Here is a 12,459-nt window from a genome sequence, read left to right as displayed (position 1 = left end):
ATTCATAAAGTTGCTGCACAATTGTACCCAGGGTACAACTAGAAAAATAAGCATTGCATATGGCTGCCTTCTAGAAAATATTTGACTAGGAAGCTGGTGTAGTCAGTGGGATTACTATCCTATAGAATAAATGCAGGCTGGGAAGACAGACTGCACAAAATTGATCCAGGAGAAGAGCTTTGCTCAGGAGACACAGAGCAGCGATGAAGGAGATGTGCCCACGCTGGATTAGAGCTGATGCAAATCCATCCGCTCTCAGACTATTCAGATTTGCTGTGCTAAAAGAGCATGGATCTTTGAGAGCTCCAAGGCTACAGCACATATCACGTGAGTGCATCTGTAGCCTCCTACATATGCTGCCTGACAGCTTGTGCAGAAACAGACTGTGCCCTTCTGCACGAGGCGTGTGATATCCTGTTCCCTCATCGAGGTTTAAGGTTGCACTTGCCACAAGTGAGGCCCAATCTCTATGACCAGGTTTTGCCAGTAGCACTAAGCATGAGAGAGAAAAATTCACTGTGTTTAGTCAGTAGGAGCAGTGCCAGCAAAGTACTCTGGTGCAGACAGCCCTGCTGACAGAAGAGAGCTTTCCTCTGGTAGGCTAACATTGTTTGGCTAAAGGTGCTGTTACCCTGCCAACAGAAAGACTCTCCCTTCTGGAGCAGACTTCATCCCACGAGAGGCTCTCCCATCGTGGTCACACTGGCATAGCTATTTCTGCAGAGGGCTCCAAGACAGATGGGCTCCAGGGAGATTTCGAGTGAATTTAAAAGCCAGGCTTTATTTGGAACCAGGGGAATTAAGACAAGAGTCTGATTCTGAGCACAATCCAACAGGTGGGGACTGCAAAGGGGCATTAAATATGACAAGATTCCCCATGAAACCACTGAAGGTAGCAATACCAAGTTTCTGCCCAAAGTTCTGTGCTGCGTTGTGGTAAAGTGAAAAAACACGAAACCCTGCCTTCTCCTTGCTGATGGCTGCCAATTTTTTTGACAAACTGCATCAGATAAACATGAAAGGTTTGAAATATTTTTCTACACAGAACAAAAATAACTTGAAGAGATGCGGGAAGAAAAAAAAAAGGGGGGGGGAAACTAATTAGTCATATACTCATGCATGGAAACAGTAACACTTCCTCAGCTTCTTGGAGTTGATATTCAATGCAACATTTCTTTTCTGATGTGTTAAATTTACCTTCTTTGACTGTGTTCTCTCCATGGCTGTTTGAGTGGTCCGGCAGATCAGAGACCAGCGTGTGATGAGAGTGTGAATGCCTAGCGCTCAGGCTCTCCATCTCCGTTGCTGTGTCAGAGCTCCCCCGTCTGGTAAACTTTCCTAGGGTGAAGACAAGAAATGGATATTTAGTTTACTCACTGAGAGGTACTTGGAGGCAAGAGACAGTAATTGAGGTTAGAAATTGAAGGACTGGCATCAGCAAAAGTCAAGGCCTTCCAGGACCCTGTGAAACAGAACCAAACGTTACAGTGGGATATCTTGTGGGGGTTCATTGACATAAACACCAAATGTGCAAGTTCTCTGCAAGGCTCTCCCATAGCACATGCTGATTTGATTTAGCTGACACCCACACTGTCACCCTCCAGCAGCTTCACAAAAATAAGATTGGTCAGCACTGAAAGACTCCACCCTTTCGGGCAAGTTACAGTAATTTAGTTTCTTCTCCCCTTGTCCAAAGAAATAGGTATATTAGGATGGGGAGTGCTAAAGCAAAGGATCTGTTGTCCATTGGATCTGAAAAAAACATGATTTCACCGAGATATCAGAATGAAAGAACTGTAGATTAAGCCAGGACAAGAATCTGGAGCCCCTCAGATCAAAATTTAACAAACTTCTTGAGCTACTGAAGATATGGGAAAGAGGATTTCGACACTAAGTTTGCTATTCTTGTACAAATCTGCAGGTGTTTGTGTATTAACTATTGAAAAAACACATATGAATCTTGAAGAATTCACTTAGTAAGTTCACTGTCCTGTGTCCCAAAGAGGGACATGTTTACAATGGAGAGTTTACCAAGTGATGCCATCTAAGAGAAAATGAGAAGGCTCTGGCATGGCCTCAGGCAATTATTTTGCTGCCTATCATCTCCAAGAAAGGGTGCCAGGATGAAAATCTATGACATCAGGAGTAAGTTTGTGAAACAGAAATAATGCCTAGACACTGTTCAGTGAACTTGGAAGCTTGAAGGAGCCAATATTTAGATTTAAACATTGTATCTTTGTAATATCAAGGCAGCATAAGCCTCACTATCTCAGACAATACCCTATTTATTTTGTATCTACTTGAGGAAGACTGTGAATATTTTTTGCCATACTCCTAATAACCATAATGCTGCACCTCCAGAGACTTCTCTTTAAAAGAAGAGGACGCAACCATTCCTTGAATCTATTTTAAGCTGCAGTTGTGCAATGCTTGCTGCCACTCAGGGAAAGTGTATTGAAGTGGTACAGACATGACTACAGGTTGCTAAAGTAGCTATTATTCCACTAAAGAGAGTAGTTTTCAGAGAAAAAGTGAACTAAAGCGTAAGTCATTCAAAGTCTGCTGTCAGCACAGTTGCCACTTCTGCAAACATGTGCGTAATGTTGCAAACAGAGCCAAGGACATACGGTGGCAATAGGATGATGAAGAAATAAAGAACCTCTGTTGTTCTCTGAATGTTTATGACAGGAATGACACAGAACCTGGGGCAGAGATAACAATATCTCACCTAGTATGGTGGTTTGCCATCCTCCTCTCTCAATACCACGCCTGTCCTCTCCGATTCCAGAGAAACTGCCGAAGGAGAAAGTGCTGCGAGTGGGTGAGACATCCAAATGATCCTCATGGAGAAGGAAGGGCACCCCCATCCTTCGTTGCCGCTTCTTCCCGGTATGGTGGAAAGGAATTGACCCCTTGCGCTCACGCTCCCTGTCCTCTTTGCGGCTCTTAAACTGCAGGAGGAAGACGAGCAGATATGAGAGCAGGTAGAGGCTTTGAAGCATGGCAAACTACCAGTTGAGGGAAAAAGATAACAAAGATGTGTGGCCCAAGTGTAACCTTCTGCTCTGAGCTTTTTATCTTGGCCATTTACCCCGATGGCAACTATCTGCACTCTAGGTCCATGTGAGTATTTAAAGAAACTCAGTCTTGCCCTAGGCTCGGATGGATGCCCTTGTATAATTTTATGACATTCTCAGACCATAAGCTAGATTCCTAGAATCCACAAAACTCTGCTAAGTATCTTGGATGGTTGCAAACCCAGAGCTTCATGAGGTAAAAACATCAGAAAAACTCACTTAATTAGCTGGAAGTACAGTGAGCACCAGCACTTAAAAATCAGCACTGCCTGAGTACCCTCCCCTCATGCAGTTTCAGCAGGACAGTTATTTGTATAAAGATTTCAGTATTCTGGTCGGAATGTGCATATAAAAACCTTTGTAATAACACACAGAATCACTTCCAATGAAAAGAGATGTCAATCTTAGAGATGGCATGCATATATAGTCCAAGCAGAACTTCAGCTGCTACTTAGCAGGACACTGAGGTGCTGAATCATAGGCAAATTAAAGTACAGTTTTCTTCCACTCACCTTTTTGAAGATGTTCATCCCCAGGTCTGTGGAGAGATCTGGAACTGCTGGTCTACGCAAGTTGGTCAGTGAAACCTTGGAAAATGCTTCTGTGCTTAGTGATTTTTCTTCCTCGTTACATTTCATTGTAAGATCCTGCAGTTCTCAAAAGACGGCAATAAGCACAAGGAGAAATAGAGGATAATCAGCTTTAAAAAAAAGAGCTACTTCCAAGAGCTGTCAGAGGAGCACTGTAGAGGAAAAGGACCTTCAATTCATTACACAAAACACTATTCACACATTTATAGAAAAACAAATTAACAAACAAAGAAATTTTAGACAGTCCCAGAATTACTGACCTTGTCTAACATTTCTATCACCACAGAAAAAAAGTACAGCACATTGTGCTTCCACAGAAAACCTCAGGCATTGCTGTCAGTGTGGTCTAGTGGCATGGAAGACTCATATTCTGTTCCACTCTGATTCTGATCCCAGGTATGACTCTGGGTAGCTGGTGATCTTCTTGAGGCCTTGGTTTACATATATGAGCAACTGCAATGGCTACCCTTTTTGAAATGTTTTATTTAAGATCTAAGATAATATGCCCTTAATAACATATGCCCTTAAACATGTATTTTGGAACTTAATTGCAATAAGCAGCACTGTCCCTTCAAGAGACTTGATTTGTAAAAATTTTATTTATACACTAAAGAAACCTAGGACTTCTACATCAGTAAGCATCCTTCACTTGTCATAACAGTGAAGCCCCTATAGCTATAGCGCAGAATGTCCCACGACAGTGAAAACATTGAGACTAATTTACTGACAGTTCAGTAGAGGGCACTCTATTCCCCTTCTGCACTGAGCCACATACATTACAGCTGCCTACTGTAAAGGAAGGCTTTGCTGCAAAAGGTGGCATAAGCTCAGCTCCTGGCCATCTGTTCTCATTGAAGATTTGATGCCACTTTTCATGAGATGATTGTGCAGCTGAACTGACTAAATTCCGCCAGGATAATTTTCTTCTGCCTAAATATCAGCTTATTTCCAATGGAGATGCTATTTATGCTCACTGCCCCCCCCCCCATCAGAAAGTTTGTGCTAAACAACTGGGTCATGTTAAAATACATTTTTGCTTTCAATCCAGAGATAGCCATACGCCAATGATAGATGAAACAACTCCTATAGTATAGGAGGTTTAGATTCTGACTAGCCAGATTATGTATTGCAGAGCTAGCAAGCTTTGCAGTACACAAGTATGCAGTTTTATGCCTATGAAGGTCTGGCAGAAGCCAGTGACAGTGCTTGTAGCTGAAGTCTTAAGCACCAGGTACTGTGTCTGCAGTACTGGGCTACTGGGGACCACACATTCTTCAGAGACTTTTCAGACTAATCGAAGATTACCCTTGAATCCTTCCTATTAATTTTATCAACACAAGAATGAAGGAGACACACAACAGAAAGATTCCTCTTCACAGCTGTTTTCAGTCACATTCAATCAAGGTATGCTTTTAAACCATTTTCATATATGACTAAAGATTCAGGGGACGAGTCATATGTAAAACCCAACAGACAGCAAATCAGGATTCAACCCTAGGCACACTCAACATCGAGGCCAGCAAGTATTTCATATAGCTTGGTTCTTAGCCTTTACAGCTCTCTGGCCTCTTCTGGCTGTAAAACATTGTATGAATTTATTTCAGATTGATTATCTTTGCCCATTAGTTACTAAATCAGTGTTTTATTAGGTGGCTTATGGTCACCAAAAGGACCGAGTGAGGATCAGGGCCTGCTGTGATACAAGCCATACAAACACATAGAAAGACACAGTCCCAGTTCTGAAATCTGCTTAAGGTAGGTATCAAGCAAAGAACACTATAAAACCAAATTACAGAATCACCTTAAATGTACACTATGGTATGTGATATATTTTAATGAATCAAGCTAGCACTCCTGTTGAAGACTGATTAAAAATGTGGCTATTCTGTGCAGTAGGCTGTGTGGTAATTATGATATGCACAAGATGGATAAGAAAGCAAAATAGTTTTGGGGCTGCTACTCTAGATTTTGTTGTTTCTGTTTTCTGTTGCCTTCCTTCTGCATGACTGTATGGCTACCAGCTCATTAGTACTTCTCTCAACTCTAAAGATATTACACTTGAGACTCGTGGCTTTATATTAGCATTGCACTAAGCACTACAGCTGCATATGCGTAATTTAAGCTTTGGCTCTTTGCCCCTGCAACGTTAGTGCAAGACTGTAGAGGTTTGTGAGCCTCTGAAGGTTTCATTTCCTAAACCTGTCCCTACACTGAATTCACTGCATACAGGTGCAATGCAGGTGTCCTTTATCACATGTTGCCAGGTCTGAAATATGTTTAGACTACAGTAACTTTCTAGAGGAATCTAGTATTTATTTTATTCACACTCCATCCAGGACCCCTTTTCCTATGCAATAAGTGCTGGCATGCTGCACTGAATCTTTTTTTACTTTGCTGTTCAGTTTACCAGGCAATACATGAAGGATGTTTTTCATGTTCTCTCAACCCCAACTACTTTAGCCCGAGCTTGTATTTGAAATCTGACTTCAGGCACACAGAAACCAACAAGAAGTGTGAGAGTTTTGCTGAGGCTTAGTGAGATGCAGGAAGTTACCCTGATAAACTGCAGAACAATAGAAAGAATGTGGCTTTACCAGAAAAATCTACTGGTCCCTGATGTGATTTGCAGGCAGCTGTTTTTGTCTTTAATCAGTTTCTGCCTGCCACTTTAAATCTATCCTCCTGAAATACAGTTGATAGTTTTAAGAACTTATTCATCAACCTGAAGTGATGACTTTGCATCAGGAGTTTAAGATCTAGACCAAAAAAGCAGGCTTTAACCATATCCCTGTGTTGGATGAGCTGATGAAATCTCAGCATACGATCCCCTGTGCTGATAGAAAGAAATGACAAATTTTAGCCCTCCGGAGGTGGCATTCTCTCCTCTGAATAGCAGAGAGCCTTGAGTGATGAGACTCTGAATTTCAGTCCCTACACTTGGCTGGGATGAAACAGAGCCTACGTGTGTCTGTGTGTTGCAAAGATTTCAGTCCTATGAGTTGTAAAAGAAGGGGAGCATGAGCTGAAATTTTTGCTGCATGGAAGACCGTTTCACCTCCTCCATTGCAGCTGTTCTGCGTAACAAATTGGAAACCTTTTTAAACAGGATTCCAATTTGATGAAGTACAGTAAAAATACACAGGACTGACACAGAGGTTACCAAAAGCAATCAAACCTAGCCCTAGAGGGAAGAATGCCCTGGACAGAGTCCTCACATTAACAGCTAGAAAGTACCCAGTGGAATTGCCAAATGGATTTAACAGAAAAATGTTAGTGAAGAGCAACTGAGTAAAGGAATCTTCTGCAAGAGAAACAGCCTGGAAAAGCAAGAAATAGCCAAGTGTGTGAAAGGAGAGAAGTGTTTCACTGTGTAGAGAAGAACCAGCACAATGCCAGTGCAAACAGTATCTATGGAGGACAACCCCATTCATGCTGCCACTGTGCTGAGAACCTCTGACTGCACTCCCTGTTGCACTGGTAGGTAAATCTGTGAATGTGCAAAGTGACAGGGCTGTTATGAGCAAAGGCAAAGGGACAGTATAATGCATGGAAACAGGGAACCACATCAACAGCAATATCTTCCAATTCTCCCTCCAGGAGATGATACTAAGGAGGATTTTCTGTACATGCACAGCAATCCTATAAAATCCCCATGCAGAGGTAGATTAGAACTGAATAGTAATTCATATCACCTGGCCTTTATGGAGATATGTCAAGCTTTTACAGGGATGAAACAGGCAACATTTTATAGAAATGACACCAAAGTATAATACAGTTTAAACAATACTGCTGCTGCTGAGCCCTTAAAACCACAAGTAACCTACCAGCCTTCATAAAAATTGTAAGAATGGCTATAAAATCCTGAGATTTAAAAATAACAGTACTAATATTTACATTGTTTGTCTTCTTGCTTTTGAGCATCTGGGCTGTACGTGAGAAAAGATATTTTACCCTTCTCATAAAACGACAGGTCAAAAACTGCCAGAGCTCTACAATACTGAAAGCAAGGATGTTAAGAAAAAATTACCTAAAATTCTGAGAGTTCTGACTCAAAAAAGACATTTGACAGAAACATTAACAGAAGATAGAGCCTTTTAGTTGAGGTGTGTCATAAAATTGGATTGCAAAAATAGAATCTGCATTAGATTTTGTTAAGGCAGTTCCATCAACTTAGTAAATCAGAATTTGCTGTTAAAAGCCCGCATGACAGGAAAAAAATGCACAGCCTAAAAGTAGCACAAATCAACAAGGAGATTAACTGAAACTGCAGCAGCATCGCCTTTTTATCCCTGGAACAACAGTGAGATACCCAGAAGAAAAAACATTTAAGCTCTAATACAAAGGTCTTTACTGCACCAAGGTCAGGCGTCTGAGGTTCCTTTTCCAGCAAAACAGGGAGCAAGTCTTAACACATATTAGGACAGTTTGTCACCTGAGGTTTCGGTGGCAAAAATAAAGGTAAAAGTTACGCAATAACAGCAGGGAAGAGGTAACAACACGGCTTTTGCTCACTGCCACTATTTGCAAAGTCTGCTCCAAGGTTTTAACCCAAGTGTTTGCCTGGAGTGTGCAGTGCTGTACCAAGTGCAATTCCTTTTCTCTCTTTTGAGGGGTTACACTAAAGAAGCTCAGTGAGTCCTGAGCATTACACCGTAACGCAAAGGCAGTCTGATTTCTTCTGACAACAACATTAGTATATTGTCACATCAAAAAATAATGTTATCACAGTTTACCCTAGATTAATTATCACAAATCAACCCTCAAGCTTTCAGCAGTCACCAGCTCTGACTCCGCATCAGTTTCTGCCTCCAAAACCCTCATCATTCTCAGGGTCTCTTTCTGTTTGTTGCATATATCTGACCTCCGGGCAGTTTAACCAACACCAAAGCTGTGCTTTTCACTAGTTGTCCAGCCATCACTTCCCAGCATCACCACAACAGTTGCTATTTTCTTACTGATGGCAACTGCTTACCTGAGTTTTGTGGGTATTCACCAGAGAGGGTGCAGCAGCCACCATGGAGCTGCTGCGAGGTCTTGGTAAAGGGGTGATCTCTGGCTCAGGTGGTTTCTCCGGCTTTTCCTGTAGCATATGCCTCAGCCTCTGCAGGTAGTACATTAATGACCACTGTGTGCCCTCCTCGGACCAATGTGGCTGCAGCAGGCAGCGCAGCACTGCCACATCAAAGTATGTGGCGTAGCGAGACTTCTGGCATGGTGGGATCACCAAGGACACCCTGTTCCAAAAAGCAGGAGTAGAAATTTTAGTTGTCAGGCCACTTAGCCCTTCTTAGATACTCAACTCTCTGAATAAAGAACCAGTCAATGATGATCTGTCAAGTTTGTGTGTTCAACTGTTCTTAAGAAGTCACTCTTGATACCATGAAGTTTTCTTTGATAGCTGGAAACCAGTTCTGTCCTAGCATACATGCTGGTCCACCCCAAAAGACCCAAGAGTTCTACTAAGAGGCCTAAAATTTAGCCACTCATCAAGAGTTGTAAGCCTCTGTCATTTTCCTGCCATCTGAAGAAATTGCCAGGATGTGCACGCAGCTGTGCCTGCTTAGGCTTGCAGGGACATTTGACACTGACCCTTTGGGACTAAGGCCCTGACTGAGGAAAGTATTACTGAAGACACGTAAGTGGATATTTAGCTTTCAGCTCCCTAGGCGACTCAAGTACATGCTTTGTTAAGTGTTTTCTTGGATAGGGTTGCTTTCTTAAACTGCGGTCTGAAGATAAGCCTCCAGCACCTGCGCTGAGTAATTTGTTCAGCTGGAAACAGACAACCCTTGAGCATCTGCTGTTCAGATACAAGTAATACATATTTAGGGATGGTTTACATTTGTACACATCAGCCCTTACTTAAGAAGGGGCAGGCAGGGCAGCTAAGTTAGTTAACCCTTTAAGCCAATTAAATTTATTCTTATATGAGTAAAAGTTACTGTTATGGACACACTTTGCCAAGGTGTGCTAAAGAAAAGGACCATTTTTAGCCTTCATTTTGATTTCCCTGCCTTTCAGGTGGTGTCATTTCCCGATAGGTTTTAGTAGGGAATTTCCTAAGTATTGTAGAACTTAGTGCATGCAAAAGCAAGATGTCTGTAGTAAGTCTCAGGAATGAGACTCCAGAAATTTCAGATTTCAAAGGGATCGTATCTGGTTTTAGAGCTAATCTTATTGCAATAAAATGCCCTGATTTTTTTTTATACCACTTTTCTCCCAGTAGAGTACAACTGCCCTGATCTACCTTTGGTACAGTCACTAGCTGTTAGGAGACAATCTGTCAGAAAAGAAGCAGTGAAAGGGAGTCAGAGGAATGAGAATCACGTGGCTAAAGAAGGTGTGAAATGCTGGGGGTGGGAACTCTGGAGATCTATTCTTTTTTGCCTGCGGAAGTACACAATTGGAATGTTTCCACTCAGTGTCTTAGAAACACACCTCTGTGAACTGAGTACTTCTGTGATTTTTGGATTCTATAAAAATCGACAGCACTTCCATGAATTGTATTCTCAGGCACCTGGGAATCATCACAAGAACACCAAATATTTATTTGTTTTAAACCATTTATATTATCAGTTCTGCTAAACAACATACAAACAGCATTGGCAGGACACCCCCATCGCCTGCAGGGTACCACCACATTCTGAACAGAGGCGTTCAAAGCCACAGTCCAGCAAAGCATTAGGGAACAAGCAGTAATACTGCCCGGTGGAACCTCCAAGTGCTTAAAGTGCATACTTAAAGTGCTTTGCTGGATTGCTGCCCGGTGCCATAAAGCTGCCCTGTGCAGCCAAGGCAGATATAGGACTGACAAAGGGGAAAGAAGTGTGCAGTGAACATTGACACCACTTGGAATCACGTGAAACCTGCTCCATATTACACACTTGGAAACAAGGGGCAGGTGGCAAGGCTGGGCTTGGAGCAATGTGTGCATCTATAACTCAAACCTGCAAGAGCTGGTTTGCTGCCAGCCCCACGGGCCAATGTTGAAGGCACTTGGCGACTGCAGACCAACCCGTCTGTGTCAGCATATGTCACTATATGCAATCTATAGATTTAAAGCTTCTCCCCTAGTGCTATATTCAAGGTAAAAATGTTACAAGTTTGACGACTTTAAAATGAGCTGTTATAAAAACCCGAAAAACTGAATTAGGAAGGAGAAAATAATGATAAATGGAAATATGCTATAAAGTTTTCCCCATAAACCTGATATGAAGGCTGCTGATATGAAGTCACAGTCAAGATTGCGTCATATAGATGCAGCCTGTAAAAAAACATAAGGATAGCTGGGATACTCAAAGCATCCCAGGAAATAAAGCCCATCACCTCAGCAGCAAATGTAAAGGATGATGCATTGCTCCCTGGTCACTTTACAGGACTCAGATCAGTGTCTGAGTCTAACCTGTCTTTCATGCTCCCCTGTATGTGGCATAGGCAAACCTGAAGCACAACACAGCTTGAAGCAAGGCATGTTCTCCTTATGAAATATTTGTCATTGAAGTCCTTCCTGCAAAGTCTATTTCCTCGGCAGTCTGTTCAAGACAGCAGCTAGATAAAGGGCTGTGGCTTTATTTGCTTCAGTGTTAAACTGTATCATGTGTAAATGGAGAATTTCACTGAGCAGAGCAGGGATAATTAGCCAGGATCAGAGGAACAAGCCATTTGCTCAAGAAGTATCTGAGGAACCAGAAATTAAACTCTGTGCTTCATTTAGAAGGAAATCTAGTGTTCATATAATCAGCTCTTGGTTGCCTGTGACTGCAGAGAGAGTGGAAAGGCAGCCTTCCTTCAAAGCAGGCCCAAGGACAAAGGAATACTGCGGCTGTTGGTAAGTAGAGTAAACAACATTTGTTCCCCAGTTGTCTGTTGCTTGGCAACCAAAGCTCCCTGTACAGTTTTAACTGATCAATGAGTCCTGCAAATGAGGAGACATAATGATGCTCTCTTCAAAGCCTGTCTGAAGCTTCATCCCCATAGCAACCACCAGACCCAGCGTGACAAATTGATCACCTGATGCTGTCTTCTTAAAAGGCTCCTTATTTTTATGGCTGTGCACTCTCTGAGCAGTAGTGTTCACACGTAGAAAGGCAGTTCTGTCCCCAAATTCAGTTTTACTGGCTTACATTAATACAAATTAAATAAAGACCCCAAACTGACAGCAGGCTTGACACAAAATCCTGAGGGAAGCCTCCTGGTGGGATCAGAACTCTACAGAATAGCTTTGCCCTTTCCACCAGTGAAAGGGTGCATCAAACCCCTTTTTGAGAAATTAGAGCCGTTCCTAGATTATATCCAGAAACCCACTCCATCCCACATTTCTTCTGTCTCTGTAATGAAGCAATTTCTTAAAACACTGCAGTGTTTTGGATGTGACATTTCCCAAAAGACATAAGCAACAGGACCAAAATTTTCAGGAGGAGTTTAAGTGACACTCCTAAATCCATAGAGATCTAAAAATATAGCTAGGCTTCCCTCCCTCTCCCCTCTCCAAAACACTCATCAGCTTCATTTACTTTATGGCACTACTGAGCATCCAGCACTACTAAAAATCTGGTTCTATATTTATCTGCCCAAATCGAGATTAAAAGAAGTTAATTTATCAGTGCCATGCTGGAAAACCATGGCCTGAGCTCCGCAGGGCAAGCTGGGAGGATGTTTGTGTGGCTGCACTTCTTTGGTAGTCTGTTCCTTTGGGCCAGTAGTCTAAAGCAAGCTAAGCAGCAGAAAGCAGAGAAGGCATAATGAAGGCAGCGAAGGGAGGCTTGCAAAAATCCTTTGCTAAAGGCAAAGAA

At 42.3% G+C, this 12,459-nt stretch overlaps 1 protein-coding gene across 12 annotated transcripts in view; it reads right to left on the bottom strand.

Annotated features, from left to right (window-relative positions):
* Nucleotides 1–12,459, bottom strand: part of UNC80 (unc-80 homolog, NALCN channel complex subunit) — a 132,964-nt gene that overhangs the window by 105,370 nt on the left and 15,135 nt on the right. For all 12 annotated transcript variants that reach the window (XM_054829417.1, XM_054829422.1, XM_054829418.1 and 9 more), the window contains exons 8-11: nt 8,640–8,901; nt 3,590–3,724; nt 2,729–2,951; nt 1,198–1,338 (exon numbers count right to left, since the gene is read on the bottom strand). In XM_054829417.1, coding sequence (XP_054685392.1) covers nt 1,198–1,338; nt 2,729–2,951; nt 3,590–3,724; nt 8,640–8,901 — 761 coding nt within the window. The remainder of the gene's footprint in view (nt 1–1,197; nt 1,339–2,728; nt 2,952–3,589; nt 3,725–8,639; nt 8,902–12,459) is intronic.

The sequence above is a fragment of the Grus americana genome, chromosome 6 (genome assembly GCF_028858705.1).
Source record: "Grus americana isolate bGruAme1 chromosome 6, bGruAme1.mat, whole genome shotgun sequence".
Taxonomy (NCBI): domain Eukaryota; kingdom Metazoa; phylum Chordata; class Aves; order Gruiformes; family Gruidae; genus Grus; species Grus americana.
Note: the sequence above shows the minus strand (reverse complement) of the source record. Positions and strands in the feature narration are given on the sequence as shown.